At 26.9% G+C, this 20,301-nt stretch overlaps 5 protein-coding genes across 6 annotated transcripts in view; 3 read left to right on the forward strand and 2 right to left on the reverse strand.

The window, feature by feature from the left end:
- The window catches only part of Dip-lambda (Dpr-interacting protein lambda), a 135,762-nt gene that overhangs the window by 7,578 nt on the left and 107,883 nt on the right, over positions 1–20,301 (forward strand). The window lies entirely within an intron of this gene.
- Positions 1,500–19,340, reverse strand: LOC141537882 (luciferin 4-monooxygenase). The gene is made up of 7 exons (XM_074259086.1): positions 19,195–19,340; positions 4,823–5,145; positions 4,404–4,611; positions 3,928–4,273; positions 3,565–3,859; positions 2,121–2,664; positions 1,500–2,005 (listed from the first exon to the last, which is right to left on the reverse strand). The coding sequence occupies exons 2-7, from the start codon at positions 4,931–4,933 to the stop codon at positions 1,890–1,892; spliced, it is 1,620 nt and encodes a 539-aa protein (XP_074115187.1). The 5' UTR covers positions 4,934–5,145; positions 19,195–19,340; the 3' UTR covers positions 1,500–1,889.
- Positions 5,196–7,390, reverse strand: LOC141538188 (uncharacterized). The gene is made up of 3 exons (XM_074259546.1): positions 7,260–7,390; positions 7,080–7,134; positions 5,196–5,927 (listed from the first exon to the last, which is right to left on the reverse strand). The coding sequence occupies exons 1-3, from the start codon at positions 7,308–7,310 to the stop codon at positions 5,464–5,466; spliced, it is 570 nt and encodes a 189-aa protein (XP_074115647.1). The 5' UTR covers positions 7,311–7,390; the 3' UTR covers positions 5,196–5,463.
- LOC141538189 (uncharacterized) lies at positions 7,466–9,525 on the forward strand. Of its 2 annotated transcripts, none has more exons than XM_074259548.1 (3): positions 7,466–7,732; positions 8,773–8,841; positions 8,968–9,525. In XM_074259548.1, exons 2-3 carry the CDS (start codon positions 8,791–8,793, stop codon positions 9,340–9,342), a joined length of 426 nt encoding a protein of 141 aa, XP_074115649.1. In that variant the 5' UTR covers positions 7,466–7,732; positions 8,773–8,790; the 3' UTR covers positions 9,343–9,525. The 2 variants fall into 2 exon arrangements, with proteins under 2 accessions (XP_074115649.1, XP_074115648.1); XM_074259547.1 differs by having other exon boundaries at positions 7,472–7,766; positions 8,968–9,523.
- LOC141538097 (uncharacterized) lies at positions 10,541–12,148 on the forward strand. The gene is made up of 3 exons (XM_074259396.1): positions 10,541–10,669; positions 11,527–11,595; positions 11,707–12,148. The coding sequence occupies exons 2-3, from the start codon at positions 11,545–11,547 to the stop codon at positions 12,058–12,060; spliced, it is 405 nt and encodes a 134-aa protein (XP_074115497.1). The 5' UTR covers positions 10,541–10,669; positions 11,527–11,544; the 3' UTR covers positions 12,061–12,148.

A 20,301-nucleotide genomic window follows, 5' to 3' on the forward strand; every position in this document is an offset into this window, starting at 1 on the left:
TTTAAAAAATTGTTTTAAATAAATTAAAAAATTTTTAAACTAGTTTTAAATCATTAGAATTTCTTATTAAAATGTTTATAGTTATGTAAAATTACATATAAATAATTATTAATTTATTTAATTAAAAAAAAAAAATTTTGCTTGATTCAAAGCAATAGAGTTTTTAAAAATTAATTTCTTGATTAAAAAATTTTTCTCTTTAATCAAATGAATTTTTTTTTCAGTTTTTATCGTTAAAATTTTTAATTCTTGATTTAAAAAATTTTTTTAAATAAATTAAAAAATTTTTAAACTTGATTTCAGATAATCAAACTTTTCAAAATAAGATTCTTGGCAAAAAAATTTTTTCTTTTAAATTAAATTGAGTTTTTTTAAAATTATTGTGTCTTATAAACTAAAAGATAGATCATTTTATTAAAATACCGCGATTTAAATTCAAAATTTTTTTTATTGAAAATTAACTCCTGATTTTTGACAGCGTATCGAGACTAAAAGCAATGAACATCGATCTCGCGGAAAATAAAAGCATAAAAGACAAGAGAACTATATTGGCACTTGAAGCATTTAAGCGGCGTTATCTTGACGATGGACATCGCGGGAAAAGTCATTGGATACTCACGTTGCGGATTAACCGAATTATACGATGCAAACTGGACGATATATGTACAGGACAATTAAATGGTATCTGTCTATCTATGTATACTCGGCGCCCCTTTTCTCCCTTTTATCTTTCTCTTTCTCTTTCTCATTCACCGGAGGGCCGAGGGCCGTTTATGTTCCCGATACAACAGAGATATAACCGCCTGCTATCAGTATAGAGAAATTTAAATTCAATGGAATTTCAATAGCCATTCGTAAACTGACATTCAACCCTATCCTCCATCCTATACACTATAACACTATTCTCTCCACCCTCTGTTCTATATATGTGTATATACTCAACCAATACACATTCAACACCTCTTGCTAATCCAATTGAAGCTAGAAACGATCGCGTGTCACTTGACAAATCTAATTGCTACTCAAATTTAACCATTATCCAAGTACGAGTACGAGTATACGAGCATCGACCACCGATGACTTTAAATTCATTTATCACGGCAACTTTAATGCCTGAAAAAGAGGGAAAAAATGAATTTGAATTTTTTACAGACCAGTAGAATGAATAATTGAATTGATCACTGACAATTCAAGCTTTTTTTTTTGTGGGATTATATCGAGTTTTTTATTTTTTCACGTGGGCAATGGGAAGAGCAAAAGTAATTTTTTATGAGGAGTGATGTGAACTTTTTTAAGTTGCTTTTTTAGTTTTAACTTCGTGTAGATTTATTTTATTTAAAGTTCATTTTTTATATTGATCAAAAAATGTTAATTTGAGGGAAATAGTTTTCTAATTTTTGTCTTCTTTTTTAGTTAAAAAAAAATTTATCAAAAATATAAATTTAATTATTTTTTCAGAAAAACATGTTTTTTTTTTTTTTTTAATCGAAATTTTGGCTAAAAAAATTATTAAATTGACATTTTTTTCAATTTATTTTATAGCTTTTAATCATAATTAAAAATTTATTTTTTTTTTTAACTTTCCGCAAAGAAAAATTGAAAGTTTGTAAAAACAAACAATTTAAAAAAATTCATTTTTTTATCATTAAAAAAAAATTACTTCGAAAATTTTTTAAAAAATTATTCTATTTTTAAAAAATTACAAAAAAAAAAATTGCGAATATTTTTTATGATTTAAAGTATTGCTTTATCAATTTAAGAATTTATAACAATTATCTTTTTATTCTTGATTCAACAAAAATTTCCTCCATAAAAAAAATCGATATTTATTTTTCTTGTGGATAAAATTTAAAAAGCATTTTTGTATCTTCAGTTGAATTTTCCACCAACTATAGCTTTGAAATCAATTCGAGTTGATGTCTCAGTATTTTCCCCGCAGGACTCTTGGGAATCGCGTCGATGAATTTCACACCTCCCCTCAAATGTTTCTGAATTGATACTTTATCTGGAACCAAAACATTGAAATTACAATATGACATAACTCATGAATATTAATATCAACAACAAATGATTGATGATATTGATGATAGGCGATCTGGAATCAAATGAAACAAAATTACCATCGACAAATTTGCGTAATTGCTCTCCCGTAACATCGGACTGGGGTTTTTTAACGACAAAAGCAACCGGAACCTGGTCCCCGGTGGCGTCATACTTTCCGAATACCGCAGCGTCATTGACATCTGGATGTGACAGGAGTATATTCTCTATTTCGGCGGGAGCTATCTGGAATCCTTTGGATTTAATGAGTTCCTTGAGCCGCCCGACGATAAATAAATCACCGTCGTGGTCGAAATAACCGAGATCGCCGGTGTGCAGCCAGCCATGATGGTCAATCGTTTGACCAGTGGCCTCAGGATCATCTCTGTAGCCCAGCATGACATGATCACCCTTGAAGCACAGCTCACCCGTCTCGTAAGCTTTCAAAGACTTTGATGTCCCCGGATCAATAACTTTGCAGCATATACCAGATGTTAGGTTTCCAATTGTCTCAGATTTCTGACTGTTCCGATCACTGAGACACACTGCTACTGATAACTCAGTCATCCCGTATCCAGTTCGGATTTTCGCCCAAGGAAACCGAGACTTCACAGCTTCTCGGACCTGTCGGCAATAATGTTTTGTTAGTCTTCGTAAATACATGGCAATTAAAATTTTTTTTCCAAGCGAAAATTTCTAGAAAATTTTACCATGTCAACATCGCAAGTATTTTTAAACACACAGAAAAAAAAAATTACTTTATTCAAGAGAAAAATTCTTGAACCAAGAATATAATTTTGAAGTGGGTAATTATCTTGAATTAAGATAAAAAATTCTTGAATTAAGTAAAATTTCCTCAAATCAAGAAAAATTTTCTTAAATCAAGAATTTTTTTACTCAAATCAAGAATATTGACCTCTTCAAAAATATATACTTGATTCAAGAAAATTTTTTTTTTCTGTGCAGCATTGTAAGATTATGTTGACACGCTCACTTTTACTATGCAGCTTTGGAAAAATAATTATCTAACATAAAAAAAATTCCCATGTTAATGTCCGCAAATTTTTACTATTTTGACGTAGAAATTTTTCCTGTATTCACATAGAAATTTTCATTAATCACATTCACATAAAATTAAACTTTAAACAATTTTTTAAATCAAGAATTTTTAAGGAGGTTTGAGCGTAACTTAAGAGTTAAAATAATTAAAAAAATTTTTTTTACTTTTAGTCTTCCCAATATTCGTCAAAATTATTTATCTTAATTTAAAGTAATTTAAACAATGTAACAATTGATGATTTTTATTTATTTAATAAAATGACTTTCGTATTTATAACTTGCCGGATTAAATAAACAGATTTGGTAACAGTGCGTTTGATAATAATTAAAAAAAAAAAATTCCTATTCTATATAATTAAAATTTCTATAAACTAAACACGGCAAAAATTTCTAAATTTTTTCCATGTAAAAAAATCAAAATTTTCTATTTTTCCTCCGAATTAAATCCAAAATCCTAAAACTTACTTCTCTTGACAACGGAGCAGCGCCACAAATGATCTCCTTCAGCGATCGGAAGTCATACTTGCTTACAATCGGACTTTTGGCCAAGAATATCATGATCGGCGGAACTAGCGGCAGAGTATTTACTTTAAACTTTTCAATGGCCCGGCAAAATAATTCCGGCTCGAACGACTTCATCGCCACCGCAGTGGTGCCCATCGTTATGATTGACATCATCATCGCGAATCCGTAGCCATGATAAAACGGCAAAAATATCAAATCTATTGATTTCTCTTGAAACTCTCGGAATTGTCGTGATCTGAAAAGATAGCACTTTATTTTCTTAATGAACGTCAGGGGTGTGAGAAATATTTTCGTTTAATTTACCTGAAAGTATACAAAATTGTCAAGGCATTGTGGTGAGACAGCATGACACCTTTTGGCAATCCAGTTGTTCCGCTCGAGTAAAGAATAACGATTTCCTGTTCTTTGGTTTTTTTAACGCTCTCGGGTTGGAAGTTTTGATAAAAATTATTTTCATAATTTTTATTATCAAAGTTTGATATTATACTGTCCAATGTTACAATATTCGAATTATTATTGCTACTTTCTAATTGAATCAATTCAATTTTCCAAGGTAATGATTTAGTGGCGTGAAAAATTCTATCTCTTGTTTTTAACGATACAAAAATCAGCCGCGGGCGTGATATTCTGCAGCACCGTTTTATTTCATCTATAATTGTAAAACAAAGAGTTGTTTGAAAAAGGTTTAATTCACAAATTTTTTATTCTATTTGTAGCTTTGAATTATTCGGAACAGTTTATTGTTAAACATTATTTTCATTGGAATTAAATTAAATTACCTTCCAAATAATCAGGATTCATTGGCGCAATAGCAGCTCCGCGATAAATAGTTCCAAATACTGCGATAAAATAATTCAGAATATTTTCACTGGATATCGCAACTGTGTCGCCAACTTTGATGCCCTTTTGTTCTAAATATTTAGATAGCTTAATGCTTTTATCAAGTGCCTCGTAATTTGTTAAAATTTCTCCCGTTTTTGCGTCGACCTTTTAACACATTATACATTAAAAAAAATTTTTTTTTAATTAGATTGAAAATTTTGATGCAATTTATTGTTTGGAATATTTTTGATACAATTAATTGTAACTTTGTAAATATGAATTTTTATAAAAAATTTAATGAGATAATTTGTAGAAAATTTAACGAGCAACTGTTGATTTTTTAATTTTAAGTGTTTACAACCCTTTAACAACATACCTGGACAACATGAAGCTGCGATTGACGCAATCGGTCCACAATAAATTGTCCTAACGAAACATTCGGGATTTCAAAGCTCGGTGGTCCACATACTGTTAATTTTTCCTTCATCTTTATTGTTTCATCAATTTATTACTTCTACTGAATTTTAAACAGATAATTTTCTATCTAACTATTAGAATTTGAACTAGAATGCTGAACGCAGAAAATTAAAAAAAAAACTTCATATTGACTCGGAATTAAGAGTTTGTTTGCTGTAACAAATTGCTCGAAAACAATCGTGAAATTCCTGAACTTTCTTCTTTTTCTTCAGAAAAGTTTCGCTGGAAAAAAAGAAATAAACTTTGCATTTAAATAATATTATGGGTTTTTTTTTTTTTTTTTTTTTTTTTTTTTTTTTTTTTAATACGTTTCAGTTTTATGTAAAATGAATTTTTTAACTAAAACTAAAAATAAATAAACAGATAAGGCTTTTCAGATTTATTTAAAAAATTTAGATACATTTTCGATCTTTAACAAATTCAAAGAAAAATTATTTTAGAAAAATAACCCTTTTTTGAAGATTCATTCCAATTTTTTAGTTTTTCCAAATGACAAAAAAAAGCTTTCAAATCAATTTTTGATTTTTTGGACATTTTGATTCACCAAGTTTTTCTGCTGGAAGTGTGAGTTGACCATCCTTCTTCAGTTCTGTTGTGCTGGGAATTAATCACTCCAAAACCCATTGCAAAAGGAGTAACAGATGATTTTCCGGCTTCATTATTCGAAGGCTGGGGGTTATTTGGTTTTTCTTTTTCGTGGAAGGCAGAAAACTCTAGAACATTGCTAGAATAGCTTGGGTATTGGTGATTGGGATATTTTCCAGAAAGTCCTGGAGATGTTAGTGGATTGTATCCAGAATTTAGATTTTGAGCGGGTGGTGATTTATATCCAGAATTTGGAGTGTAAGCTGGTGGTGGTTTATATCCAAAATTTGGATTGTAAGCTGGTGGTTGATAAGAAAAAGGTTTTAGATCTTGAGCTGGACTATAAATTGGTTTACTTGTAGTCACTGGAGATGGAGTTGGTTTTGGACACTGGCAGTTACGTAATGGTACAGCTACAACTATGATCAAAGAGAAATAGATTAATTAGTTTTAGAATTTTTGTAAATATAAAATTAAGATCTTTGTAAAAAATTAGGAAAATGCACTGATAGAAATATTTATTAACAATTAATAAGTAATTTATTAACAGTTAATGAATTACTTATTCAATGTTAATAAATATTTCTAACAGTTAACAAATATTTATTTAAAATAATAAAGCAGAAATAGCAATTTTCTTTTGACGCTTTTTGTAACCCTATAGCTGGAATACATGATAATAATTCAATTCATTAAATAAATTAACGTTTTTAATACTAAAAAATATAAAAGGTAATTATGAGCTGTGCTAGAATTTGGTATTTTATAATGTAATATAATTAAACAAAATTTTAATTAAAAAATTATACACTAGTTACAAAAATTAAGGGATATAAAAAATTCAAAATTTTTGGGTGATTTTTAACGAACTGTAACTCCGAGGAAAATAAAAGTACAGCAAAAAAAAAAAGGAAATTGTAGCTCCAAGTGTATAGTTTTTTAGATATGACCAAGAAAATTTTTTACCATGTTCGGGTCTGGAGAAATCCTAAAAAAAACTACAAAAAAAAATTTTTTTCAAATTTTTTCTCGTCTTAAAAAAAATCCACGGGCTTCAAAAAATTTTTTTTCATTGTTTCGCTGAAAAGCTTTTTTTAGAAAATTTAATGCCCTTCAATTTGACGTAATCAAAAAGCCTGTACGATGATTTGCCGCAGAGTTATCGTCAGTCAAAGCAAAAAAGTACTTTTTCAATTTGACAATCAATAACTCTGGAAATAATGATCGTATAGGAAATCGAAGGACGGTTTTGAAAACTACACGATATTCTCTATAAGATACCGTGAATAGCTTTTGTCAAAAAAATTTTTTTTTAATTGAAAACTTTAACTGAAAAAACGACAAAAATTCGCATGATTAAGGATATTTGGATAACTTGGCATAACTTTGGATAAAATGGATGAACAAAGGATATCGTCGGTAATTTTTCAACCTCCAAGTGTCCTCTAAAATCCCTGAAAAATTCAAAGCGCTGCGATTTTTTTTTCATAGTGCCTCGAAGCTTCAAATTCGTTGTTTTTGCAAAAATCACTATTATAATAAAAAAGATCTTCTTTAAATTTCCAAAATACCTTTCTGTTTTGGTTTTGGTTTAGATCCCCCTCCACTACAAGCTTCTGAACAGATCTGTGAATTAATTATTCGATTATTCTCAATGCGTCGATAAATTCTTATCAAAAATGCTTAAAAACTTAATAAATGATTAGGAATTTTACTATTGAAATATTACAATTTTATTTATATCAACTTACCGCATTAACTGCTATGAATAATAGAATTACAATAAATTTAGTTGATGTCATCACTAATTATAGTAATGATCCAAGTGAGTAAACAGTTCCCAAAAACAGGTAATACTGTATTAGATCAGCTTTATACCAATATTTATTTCTATTAAATCAAATATTGTTATCTTTTTTTTGTTCTCCATCCGCTGATGACGTCAATAGACACACTCCATCAAATTGTTAAAAAACAGAGCAATTAAGTTATCTTCGAAAAATAGGCACTTCGATAACAATAAGTCGGCTGCTTTAGTCGACTATTTCAGTGTTAATTAATTAAAAACTTCTGGGATTTTTAGGTGTAAGCAAAGCAGTGATTGTGTTTCGATTAAAAATCATTAAGTGTGAAATAAAATTTCTAATTGTTTGTTAAAAGACAACGCTATTTTTCCGTGTAATAAAGCAATTAACAGCGAATTAATTGTGAACAATTACAAAAAGTAATTAATAGCGCTTTTATTGTAACGTTATCTAGTAGGTATTCTCCTATCTATACAATCTTTGATGATTGTTTCGACGTCAAATTTCCCGATTTTTAATAAAATCATTAAAAATTTAAAGATCAAAATTTATTAGAATTTTTTTTCCGATTCATTTCTGAATTTATGCTCGAAAATTTACATAACATCATTTTTACAAGTCAAAAAATGCATGTTTGTTTTTTCACTGATATTTTTAAAAAATCAATTTATTGTAACGTACGAACTGTTTTTTTTTTTATACAAAAATAGTGGAAAATTAAAGAAATGAAGAAAAAAAGTGAGATGATATTATAATTTAAATATTTTTTGTTACTTTTAAAAGAATTTGAGTATTTTAATTTTTTATCAGCATTTTAGTCGCGATAGAAATAATTTATTAATATATTTTTTATTATAAAAAATTTTTTTAATTTTTAAATTTTAGATTTTGCTTTTTAAAAATTTTTTTTTTTTTTTATTAATCTAGAATATGAAAAAATGTAAAAATAATTATATTCCATACAAATCGTTGTTCAAATTTCAAAATTCACGATTTTTGAAAAATTTATTGAATTGTTAGAATAATTAAACAATTTTAATTTTTAAAATTTTTCATGCTTTTTAAAAAGCAGTGTCGAAAGAATTTAAATAAAAAAAAAAACCATGTATTTTTTGGACTTTTAATTTAAACAAATACAATTAATTTTTGATACTTTTACAAAATTAAAACTTTCTAATAATATTGCAAAATGTACATTTCTTCAGACAGATGGAAAAATTAGCTTGACTCAAGAGAAAAAATTCTTGAGGTAAAAAAATGTTTTTGGTAAAAAAAAAAATTTCTTGGCTTAAAAATTTTTCGCTTTTCCCAAAAAATTTAATTTTTTTTCTTGTAAAAGTATTGGTTCAAGAATTTTTGTCTTGAGTCAAGCTAACCTTTGTACCAGTTCGAATTCTTTTTTAATTAAATTCGAAAAACTTCGAAAAATTTTTAATTAAATTTTAAATGTAATTATCAGTCCACTTCATCATTCACGATGGTGTCAGCTAAAATAACAGCAATTTTGGCGTTTGTTATAGCCAATGCGGTAAGTTAAATTCAAATATTTATCTACCTATATTTTAATCCAAACTTTGATAATTTGTAAATTTTTAAAAAGTGTTTGATGAAAATTTTTGGCGCGAAAAAATTAATTGAATTATTTCCCGCGCAGATTTGTTCGGAGGCTTTTCAAAACTATTTTTGGAATCAGAGGCCGTACTCAGGGTATCAATACATGAATAACTGGCCACCAAATTATCCTGACTTCTATCAAGGCTATTGGAATAACTATGCATCAAATTATCCGAACAACTACAACCAAGGTTATCGAAATTTCTACTATCAAGGATACTTTAACAGCAATCCTTGGCGGTCTGATCATAAAATTTATACCGATGGGCCAAAAACGACCGTTAAAGAGTATGATGTACCTATATCAAAAAGTTTCGACAAAAAATATTTTGGCGGTCTTTTAAACTTACACTTTGATGATACTGGGAGAAAAACAGGCAAGGAAACGACTACTAAACAAATTTGGAGATGGTGATCGTATTAAAAATCTGAAAAATTTTTCGGGAGCTACAACGAATTCCAAAAATAAGGTTGTTGTATTTTGATTTTGGTATTGAATATTGTTTTATAACTTTTATAAAAATTTATAAAAATTTTGAACTTATGTATCACAACATTTAAAATAAAAAATTTATTTAACGAGTTATTTATTTTTTAAGTTAAACATGTCATAGATAACTAGCAACCTGATCCAGTCATTATGCGACTGTCGAGGCTCACGAATTATCGAAGAACTTAAACTTTTGAATAAACAACTTACCGTTGTGCGTAAGTGCTTTAATGCATTTCAAATGACCCCAAAGGCATTGAATATTAAATAAGAATTAGACAATCGATTAGGAATTGTTTTTTTTTTAAATACAAAAAAACAAGGGGGGCAATAATCTCTTGAAGTAATTGAAGAAAAATATTTCCAATAGATACGCACTTAAGATAACCAAAAAATATTTCTAAATACCATAAAAATTAATATTAGTTCTTATTTTTAAACTAAGTTTTGTTTGTTAAGATAATTTTATGTAATTTACAGAAATTTAAAAAAAAAAAAAAAAATTGTAGGATCATCAAAATTTATTAAAATTAAAATAACTTACTGAATTTTTCGTGTAAAATATTTTAAATTAAATTTTTCACAGTAAATTAATTAATTAAAAAAATTTCTAAAAATTGTCAAATCAAATGAAAATATTTTCAATGACTAAAACTTATAATTGGTAATCAGAGACATGAAAAAATGAGAATTTTCAATAATTTTTTTATGCCTGTAAATAATTTTATTTTATAAAAGTAATAATATGGTATTATTCCTTCCTTTTTTTTTTTATTAATTATTAAAATCACTGATCACGTGAAATTAGTTAATAATGAAGAATTTTTATTTTCAACTAAACCTAAAACTATTATTCATAATTGTCAGAAAATTAAAGTATTGATAACATCTAGGAAGTTGATAAACTAAAAATTTTCGTTTAACTTCATTACGAAATTATTATAAGCATTATAAAATTGGTAAACAATAATTTTATTGCTTAACCAAGATAATATGTTGCGTATGAAAGCCAGCGTGTGCGTAAGAGGACACACTCACGCGATGGGGCGTGTTCTTGTCGTTTTTCTAAGAAAATGGGACTAGAAATCCGAAAACTGTGCTCCTATTGGGTACAATTTTTTCCCGAAAAATCCTACATGAAGTAGGATCGGCGCGGAAAATATAACAGGGCACGTCTTTCCCAAATGATGACTAGAAGAATCTGAATGTTTAGTCATCAGTTTGTGTAATATTTTTCAACTAATTTAAAAAGGTAAGTTTATTTTTTATTACATATAATTTTGTTTTATTGAATTTTTATTGAATGTTCTTTAATTTAATGTAACAAAATATTTGTTTTGCTTTTTGTTAATATTTTTAAAATGTCAATTTATTATAAACTATGATACTATTTTTTTACGCAAAAATCATGAAAAATTAAAGTGAAAAATTAAGTGAAAAAGTGAAATGATATAATTTAAATATTTTTTGTAATTTAAAAAAAAAATTTCAAAGTTTAAATTTTTTACAGTATTTTAATGATGACAAATAATTTTTCTAAATATATTTTCTATATTACGCGACATATGGGTTCAATTTTAAATATTATACAAAATTTTCAAAATTTAGATTTTCTTTTTTTAAATTATTGTTATTATCATCATTTATTTGTTTTTTAACGCTCTTAAAAAAAAAAAAAAGAACAGCATGATACTCTAAAAAATTTTAATAAAAAAAAAGAACTTTTTGGACTTTCAGTTTTAACAAATGTAATTAATTTTTTTTAATTTTTTAAAACTGAAATTCTCTAATAAGATTCCAAAATTTATTTTCATAGACACAGACGAAAATGTTAGCTTGACTCAAGAGGAAAAATTTGAAACAAAAAAAATTCTTAAGCTAAAATAAAATTCTCGGTTAAAAAAAAATTTTTTTTGTTCAAGAATTTGTCCCAAAAAATTAATTGTTTTTCTTGAGGTAGTATTGGTTCAAAATTTTTTATCTTGAGTCAAGCTAAACTTTCTACAAGTGTAGTATTCAAATCGAAAGCTTTTTAAATTTCAAATTTTTTTGACTGATTTAAAATCTTTTTTCCTAAATAGACATAAAAAATTTTTTAATTTTTTTCAGTCCACTTTGTCATTCACGATGGTGTCTGCTAAAATTACAACAATTTTGGCGTTTGTCATAGCCAGTGCGGTAAGTTTATTTTAAACATTTATTTATCTATACTTTAATCATTAAATTTTTAAAAAGTGTTTGATGAAAATTTTTGATACGAAAGAATTAATTGAATTATTTGTTGTTCAGATTTGCACGGGAGCTTTTCCACAATATGGTTGGAATTACAATGGAGGATATCCAGGATATTATCCTTTGTATTACCCGCCACAAAGTAATCCTGCCCCCTCTCAAGGTTATGGATATCCACCCAATTATGGTGTTCAAAATAATCAGAATCGATATTCTTCGAATGGGCGTTTTTCAATTCCAAGTTATGCTTATGACCTTGGGACGGTAAGAACCAGAAAAGAGTGGAAGGATCAACCTAGATCAGTGAAAGGTTATAAGCAACAATATGGTCCTTTTGAACTCGAACGTAGTCCTAGTAATGAGATGAGTACAGGCTGGTCCGAGACAACTTTGAGCCAAAAAGTATGGTAGAAACCCTATTAAAAATATACCAAATTTCTCGGGAGCTATAACGAATTATATGTATCAGAACATATATTGAATAAAAATGAAAAATCTATTTAACGAGTTATTTATTTTTAAAGTTAAAAGTGTAATAGTTAAGTATCAACCTGCAGTTACTATGCGACTGTCCACACGGAAAGAACAAGATGACACTGGATATCATCCCAGATTATACTCAGTGATATCTGAGATGAAAAAAATTTTTAGATAGTAGCTAGTATAATCCAGATTATATTGGGTGGTATCTGGATTATACTGAGTGATATCTGGATTATACTGGGTGATGTCTGAATTATACTCATTGTAATCTAAATTATACTAGCTACTATGTGAATTTTTTTTTCACTCAGTATAATCTGGGATGATATCCAGTGTCATCTTATTTTTTTCGTGCAGAATTACGAATTATGAATGAGAAAATTTTGGCTTAATGATTTTTTGATATTTATGACACTATACATAGTTTAGGTACTGTTACGTCGAAAACGCAACTAAAATTTAATTATTTTTATCCTAGCCGTTAGGCTAATAGATAAGGATCTGAAGCTTTATGGAAAGGGGTTGAAGTTATAATATAAGAAAATGAATTCAATTTAATAAATATATTATAAAATTATCATACAAAGATTTGAATTATTAAAACAAACATAAAAATCTCAATTAAGAACTTACTTAAACGAACACTTATGTAAAGAAACTTACCGTTTCTTTATATAATTGAAATTTACTTTACTAACAATTGTTTTTTTTTTTAATCTGACGCGTGGTTTCATTGAAACTCATTGAAACTTACTTAAGGACAACGAGAGATATTTTTGTTGAAAATCGTAAAGGTGTCGAATTTTAGGGCGTTACTTATTTTTACTAGATGGGAGAAATAATGTCCAATTATTTTTCTATTTCCTTGAGCCCTTGCCCTCTCTCTTAGATTTTTCTATAATATTGCATGAGTCCCCTCTATTTGGGTCAGAGTACAATATCGCTTCTCCTTTACTCTTATCCGAACAAAAACAGTTTCACTGTAAAAAAATCGTGCCAAGTCCACGTTCATAAGACTATTAAGAAAAAAAAATTTTATTTCTTTACAAAAAGATATAAAATAAAAAATTAAAAAATCCAAGTAACCGATATGGTTGTATATGATTTTCGAAAATTAAAAAAAAATTTTTGTAAATTTAAAAATTAAAAGAAACAATTTTGGAACGTATTTAGTGTGCATAGTTACGAAATATTTCACTTTTTATGAAATTCCTAAATTGTATCTACTAGGACACTTAAAAAAATTGAAGTACACAATAACGCACACCAAGTACGTTCCAAAATTGTTTCTTTTAATTTTTAAATTTACAAAAATTTTTTTAATTTTCGAAAATCATATACAACCATATCGGTTACTTGGATTTTTTAATTTTTTATTTTATATCTTTTTGTAAAGAAATAAAATTTTTTTCTTAATAGTCTTATGAACGTGGACTTGGCACGATTTTTTTACAGTGAAACTGTTTTTGTTCGGATTTCAGTTTTTTTGTAATTATAATAAAAATTGACAATTTTAATTTAATACATTTCCGATGGCAAACTATCCCTTTTAAGCTATAGTTCATGTAAAAGTTATTCTTGCGCCGCCTGGCGTGTGTAATTGCAAGCTGTCAAATATCTTTTTTTCACTGTAGTTTCCCATCTATTATAAGATTAGCATGCATCGTTATATTATTTAGTCTCTGGCCGTCCGCTTTTTACATAAGAAAAAAGTTAAAATCTAAAAATCTGGGTCGCTATAGTTTGTGCTGATTATTTTTAATAATTTTAAATAGAAATTATAAAGATAATTGATAATAATCAAGTAATACGCGTAATAAAAAGCATGAACTACTATTATAAAATATCATATAAAAAAAAAATCAAATTAAATTTGAAAAAAAACTTGTAACCTCAAAAAACGATTCTGCTTACGGTATATACACACTCGGTAGTCTGGCTTGAGAACGGAACTTGGCGCCAGATTCTACCGAATCTGTTGATGCTCTATTATACATCTATGTGTTTGTGTATACGTAAGCGTATTTATGCATAGACAAAGACATACATGTGTACTATTTTACATTAAATTATTTACTGTGACCAAATTTTTATATTAAATTAGTTAGATAAACATTAATTTGTGCATAGATTACAAATTATCATTAGTTTCTTAGATCTAAATTTTTCTTTTTATTTAAGTCGTTATTTTATTCGAAAATAAAAGAAAACATTTATTTATTTTTTTTTTGTTTAAACTTAAATTATAGTTATTAAATTTTGTTCCTTAAATTATCAACATATATTTTTTTTTTCTGTTGATACTAGAATTATCATAACATTCCTTTTTATTTTTTTCTTTTATCATTATTTACTTTTATTTTATTTAAACTATTGTTTATATATACCTTTATTTTGTTATCGAAAACTTCTATTTCGGATCTCGACAAAGTTTAAAATTCCATTAGGGTATTTGTTCAAGCTCAAATCCCTTAGTATGGTCAGGCCGAACTAAAATTAAATTTTTCAAATAAGTTTCTTTTGAAAATACTATTGATAAATTTGAAGATAACAAAATTTTAAAAATAAAATAAATGTATGTAATTAGTTGTAAGAACATAAAATTATTTATGAATAATTAAATTCTATTTGTTATAAAATAAAAATGTCGGACGTTGAGTCCGACATAACAGTACTTTTTAAATAAATTTTAAAAACAATTGTGAAATTACAGGATCTATAATAAATAATTTAATGGACAAATGTAATCGTTTAAATTTATAGAACCAAAAAACCATTAAAAACTCCTTCAAAAACTTGACAAAAATATATAAATCCAAAAGGCTTTAATTCTTTTATCGAGGCCTTTTTGATAATACCAAATTAAACTAGAAAAATTCCTTTAAAAATAACAATATGATCGTCACAAAATTTTTTTTATTCTCTCAATTATTTAAACTATAAATGACCATAGCTAGAAAAAAATCAAACTCAATATATGATGAAGATATACCCATTAAAAATTTTTTCTTAGTCTCTTAATTATATAAATTAATTTTTGACGTGTAATCACGTTGATATTTACAAAAAATAAATAAATAAACAAATTTTGTTTATCGCAAAATTGAAATCAATTTATAACACCGAAAACTTATTTATATATTATATATATCCTTGAATTTTTCGGTGACCATAAACTCTAATTTCGACGACCTTGGGATTTTTGGATCTGCGTTAAAGAATAAGTTTATCGAAAATTTAAGTATAATACTAAAATGAATATTTAATGTATTATTAATGACCCCAAGGGCATTAAAATAAGAATCAGACGATGAATTGGGAATATTTTTCTAGAAGAAAAGACAAAAAAACAAAGGGGACAATAATCCCTCCAAGTAATAAAAAAAAAATAATTTCGATAGATTGGCACTCAAGATAACCGAAAAATATTTCTAAATACGATAAAAATTAACATTATTTTTTGTTTAAACTAAATTCTATTTTTTTAAGAAAATTTATATTTTTGCTTTTTATTTTAAATAAATATTTATTAACAGTTAACAAATATTCATTAACTATTAAAAAAAATGACGCACGTAATAAGATAAAATTAACAAGATTTATCATTTATAATCACCAAAAATGTGTAAAAGGTAGACAAACTTAAACGAAGAGTGACTTAAACTAATGCAGAACCCTTGTCGAGAAATAAGATGCATAATGCCCTTTTCGAAAGACACAAAAGAGGAAGTTAAATGAATTAAATCTTAAATTGATTAAATGTATCTATATATTTAGGAAAGTAAAGTGGTACGCGTTGGAGTATAAGCTCGAGAAACCTGGGGACTGTGATAACATGTGACTTTATCTTAAATTCACAAGACACCACTCTGTACAGGTAGTCTGTTTACGTAAGATAATGCCGGAGATGATGATGCTCTCGAGAAGGGAGCAGAAGCTAATAATAATATTTAAAACAAAGTTGAATAAATAACCAGCCAAGAGCCGACGAATGATCACTCCAGATCGATCGATCGAATTGAATTAACCCTGAAAAATTACTCGCTGAGAGGGACGCTCGGGAAAAGTTTCACTGAAGGGGTTGGAAGGGGTTGGAAGGGGTTGGAAAAGTATCTGAGAGGCTGAGGATAAAAGGGACCGAAAATACGGAATAAGGGAAGAAATTCTCCAGCTACAAGAACTTCATTTTCCGAACCATTACGCTCTCGCTCTGAGGGGTGAGGGTAAACTTTGAGTGTGAGATAGTGTAGTGTCTAGTGGAAAACCCCTTTTACCTTGAAATTAATTTATATCGAAATTTAAAATGACACTCATCGAGCGCTACAATAAATAGAGAGTCTAATATAAGCTCTTTATAATAGCAGAGCTTTATTTTCTCTTTTTAATCATTTTTTAGCATCAGATTAATTTATGGAAACAAGTTTGATTTTTTTTTTAATTCTTGGGTAATTTTTTAGTTTTACCGCCAAAAAAATTTTTTTTCAAATCATTATATTTTACAGCGGTCTCAATAATAATAATAAAAACTTTTAAAAATAAACTTTAAAAATTTTAAACAATTTTTAGTATTTAACTTTTTTTTAATAAAAATTCAATCGTCATAAAAAAAATTTTAATTTTAGGAACAAGTTTTATTGACTAGAGTATAACAAATTAATTTTTAAAAATCTAGTGTAAAAGATGCAATTATAAAATTAATTACTTAAAAACGGTGCGATGTAATGATCTAAAATTTTGGGGGTGAATTATCAATTTATTTATCTTTCAATAAAAAAAATTTCATAATTTTCTTTACATATGCTTTACATTAATTTAAATTTCAAGTCTACACTGAAAAAAGTTTTTTTTTTGACCCAGAATACTAAATTTTTTACTCGAGTTTTCTTGATTTAAAAAAACTAGTTTTCTTACCTTTAAAATACTATTTTTTACTATGAGGCAAATTTTTTGATAGCCAGAAAACTTTATTTTTATAGTTAAAGAACTTTCGTATTTTAATCATAAGATACCAATTTTTTAACCACAAAAAAAAATTTTCTTGGTACACGGAAAGAACAAGATGACACTGAATATCATCCCAGATTATACTCAGTGATATCTTTGGTGAAAAAAATTTTCAAATAGTAGATAGTATAACCCAGATTATACTGAGTGATATCCGGATTATACTCATTGTAATCTAGATTATACTAGGTACTATCTGAAATTTTTTTTCACAGTATAATCTGGGATAATATCCAGTGTCATCTTGTTTTTTTCGTGTAGAAAAAAACATTTTTTTTCAGTGTAGATCTAAAAATGCAATTTTATAAATCCAATTTAAATTCATTGAAAATTTTTTTGCAATTTTTCAAGATGAATTTCTAAAAAATTGGCAATGTTTCAAAATTTTATCTAAAATTCATGACATACTAATTATCAACTTAAGCATGCATACTACTTAACACCGTGAATAATTTACTATATTTTAATGGTAAAACGTGTGAATTTACTCACCTTTTATAAAAATAGATTGATAATTCAACAACTTGTAGTGTCATTCGATATTTCGAAGAGATAACAGATTTCTACTCCAAATTCATAATTTATTACTCAAGATATCTTGTTATATTTCTCCGATAATTTTTAATTCTTCTGTCATTAAGACCATTCAATTATGTACAATGCTATAGCAATGTATTTTAAATTTAACACAAGACAAACAGTGAAGATTTGGGTCATTTAATTTAGATATATTGAAGATTATATATAAATGTTTAATGTAGTCATTAATTATTACTGTGTTAATGAATCTTGATGGAAATAAATACGGAAAGTCATTGTCAAATGTGCGGTTGGTCGAGAATACATAGTCGTGTTGTTGTTATTATTATTATTAATATATATAGATATAGATATATATCCATGGAGCAAAAGAGGAGAATAACATTATGCGGTAACAATGTAGGCAAATGTTGTTCATAAAGTATGCGGAGAAATTGTTTTGCACCGTAAAGAAGAGATGCCACCGGTGCACCACATTTTCACTCTACTAACACTTGCATTTTTATGCGTTTTTCAAAAATAAACTTTGTGTTTGTATTCATTCAAAATATCGAGAAAATTGAAGATACGAAAAAATATTACAAGACTTATTTTGTTTATTATATTTTCTATAGAAAAGGTTCTTATCAATTTTTATGTACACAGAAAGAAAAAAAGTCTTGAGTCAAGCGTAAATTTTCTTAAATCAAGAAAGACTGAAAATTTCTTGAATCAAGTTAAAATTTTTTGAACGAAGTTAAATTTTTTTAAGCCAAGAAAATTTCTTCTTGCTCCAAAATATCTTCAGTCTTCCTTATAATTTTCTTGGTTCAAGAAATTTTTTTTTTCTGTGTAACCGTTGAGTCAGAATTGCCGTTTTAAAATTACCTTAGTTGAATTAATAAATTCTGAGACTACTTTTAATTTATAAAGATTTAATTATTAGTTCAAATTAGTGAGTTTGATGAAAATATAATCAATTTTGAATTGATTGAAGCGCAAAATATCAACGATAATTTAATATTTATATTTTGACAACGTTTTTATTTTATCAATTTTTTTTTTTTTTTTATTTTTAACCAATTTAAAATATTAAAATTTCTTTTTATAAAATTAAGGAATTAAAATTAAAAAGATTAAATATTTGTTAATTAATTTGTCAAATGAAGCAAAAGGTGATGTTAATTTATTTATCAATAATATAAATAATAAAATTTCGTAATTTTTATTTTATCAAAAATTACTAAATTGTTTAACAAAAATGTTGCTATTTATAAAATTGATAAAAATAAAATGCATTAAAGCTAATATATAGACCGGATTCAAAATTGATAAGTCAATCAGTCTTTATTGATTGATTAGTCAAGTGCCGATGAACTATGATTGATTTATTCACAGCAAACGATTAAGTTATTATATATCTCTAACCGAAAAATTAATGGAGTGCGTTACATATAATATAACCTTGACATCAAAACTATAACACACATTATACCAAAAAAAAAAAAATAATATTATTGAAAATTAAATCATACTTACATTTTATAACAAAAAACTTGACAAGTAAAATTGAATCACAGATGATTATTCAGAGTAACAAAAATTAACCTTGGTTATAAATCAACTGGACAAGTAAGTCAACACCGATGAACTGATGAAGAGGGAGTATGAGCGGAGGATTTAAGTGTCGTTAGTCGCTAGAGTTGGTGGGCTAAGAGTAATATAATACAGAACATAATATAAAAAGATAAAAAGAAAAAGACGAAAGAATGAGCTGGGTCGAGTGATGCCAAGCATGTGCATAATTTGATATCACAAGGCGGGAATTTTAAAACCGAGGTACAACAGTGTGTGTGTGTGTAAATATTAAATGTGTGGGTTTTAGTTAAAACTATGCAAAGGATGCGTGAAAATTAAAGAAGCACTTTGGTCCCCTAAACTACTAAATTTGCTTGAGGTTGCTGCGCTAACAATGTTCAAGAAAATTAGGTTTGCCCTCCGGTGTTACTTTGTGAGGTTTATCGGGCGCTCGATGTATTTATTCGAGGATTTGTGAATCAAATTCCATTTCGCAGGCTTTAAGCTCATAATATCATCTTGAATATTTCTATTATTATCTAAAAATCCAAATCTGAATATTTTATCGGGTTAAACCGTACCTGACAGTCATATTTAATATATAAATGATCCAAATGGACACTATTAGAAAGAAAAATCATCCCTGAATTTATCAAAATTTTTTTAAATCGATAAATTGCTATTTTTACATAAAAAAATCGTTTTAATAGCTTATGCTGCGGATTTATTAAGTTTTTTGTATAGATAGGTTTTAAAAAATAAATTTTTTAATTCAATTTATTTTTTTATCTCTTCATCTGCCTTATGGGTAGTTGTCGAATTAAAATTGTAGCTTGATAATGTTTTGTTTAATTATAATTAATTTTTTTCGGCCGTAAATAAATTAAATTTCTTGTAAATTATTTTTAACAAACTTATTATTAAAATTATTTCTTAAATTTATTTTTGTAGTCCTCAGTAGATGATTATTTTTTTTCTTTCGACGTTTGATGTGATTATAAGGATATTAAAACTTTATGTTGATCAATTTACGTATGACACGTGCTCAAATGCACATTTGGGTTATCA

The sequence above is a fragment of the Cotesia typhae genome, unplaced genomic scaffold, assembly GCF_013202065.1.
Source record: "Cotesia typhae breed Kobodo isofemale line unplaced genomic scaffold, CoteBio_Ctyphae contig_20, whole genome shotgun sequence".
Classification (NCBI taxonomy): Eukaryota; Metazoa; Arthropoda; class Insecta; order Hymenoptera; family Braconidae; genus Cotesia; species Cotesia typhae.

Excerpts from the sequence above, each read along its gene's own strand:
- LOC141537882 (XM_074259086.1), bottom strand. The coding sequence starts at position 4,933 with ATGAAGGAAAAATTAACAGTATGTGGACCACCGAGCTTTGAAATCCCG. Across the intron at positions 4,612-4,822 it reads CGCAGCTTCATGTTGTCCAG|GTCGACGCAAAAACGGGAGA; the intron begins GTATGTTGTTAA and ends ATGTGTTAAAAG. Across the intron at positions 4,274-4,403 it reads GAATCCTGATTATTTGGAAG|ATGAAATAAAACGGTGCTGC; the intron begins GTAATTTAATTT and ends TTACAATTATAG.
- LOC141538188 (XM_074259546.1), bottom strand. The coding sequence starts at position 7,310 with ATGACATCAACTAAATTTATTGTAATTCTATTATTCATAGCAGTTAAT. Across the intron at positions 7,135-7,259 it reads TATTCATAGCAGTTAATGCG|ATCTGTTCAGAAGCTTGTAG; the intron begins GTAAGTTGATAT and ends ATTAATTCACAG. Across the intron at positions 5,928-7,079 it reads ACCAAAACCAAAACAGAAAG|TTGTAGCTGTACCATTACGT; the intron begins GTATTTTGGAAA and ends CTTTGATCATAG.
- LOC141538189 (XM_074259548.1), top strand. The coding sequence starts at position 8,791 with ATGGTGTCAGCTAAAATAACAGCAATTTTGGCGTTTGTTATAGCCAAT. Across the intron at positions 8,842-8,967 it reads CGTTTGTTATAGCCAATGCG|ATTTGTTCGGAGGCTTTTCA; the intron begins GTAAGTTAAATT and ends TTTCCCGCGCAG.
- LOC141538097 (XM_074259396.1), top strand. The coding sequence starts at position 11,545 with ATGGTGTCTGCTAAAATTACAACAATTTTGGCGTTTGTCATAGCCAGT. Across the intron at positions 11,596-11,706 it reads CGTTTGTCATAGCCAGTGCG|ATTTGCACGGGAGCTTTTCC; the intron begins GTAAGTTTATTT and ends TTTGTTGTTCAG.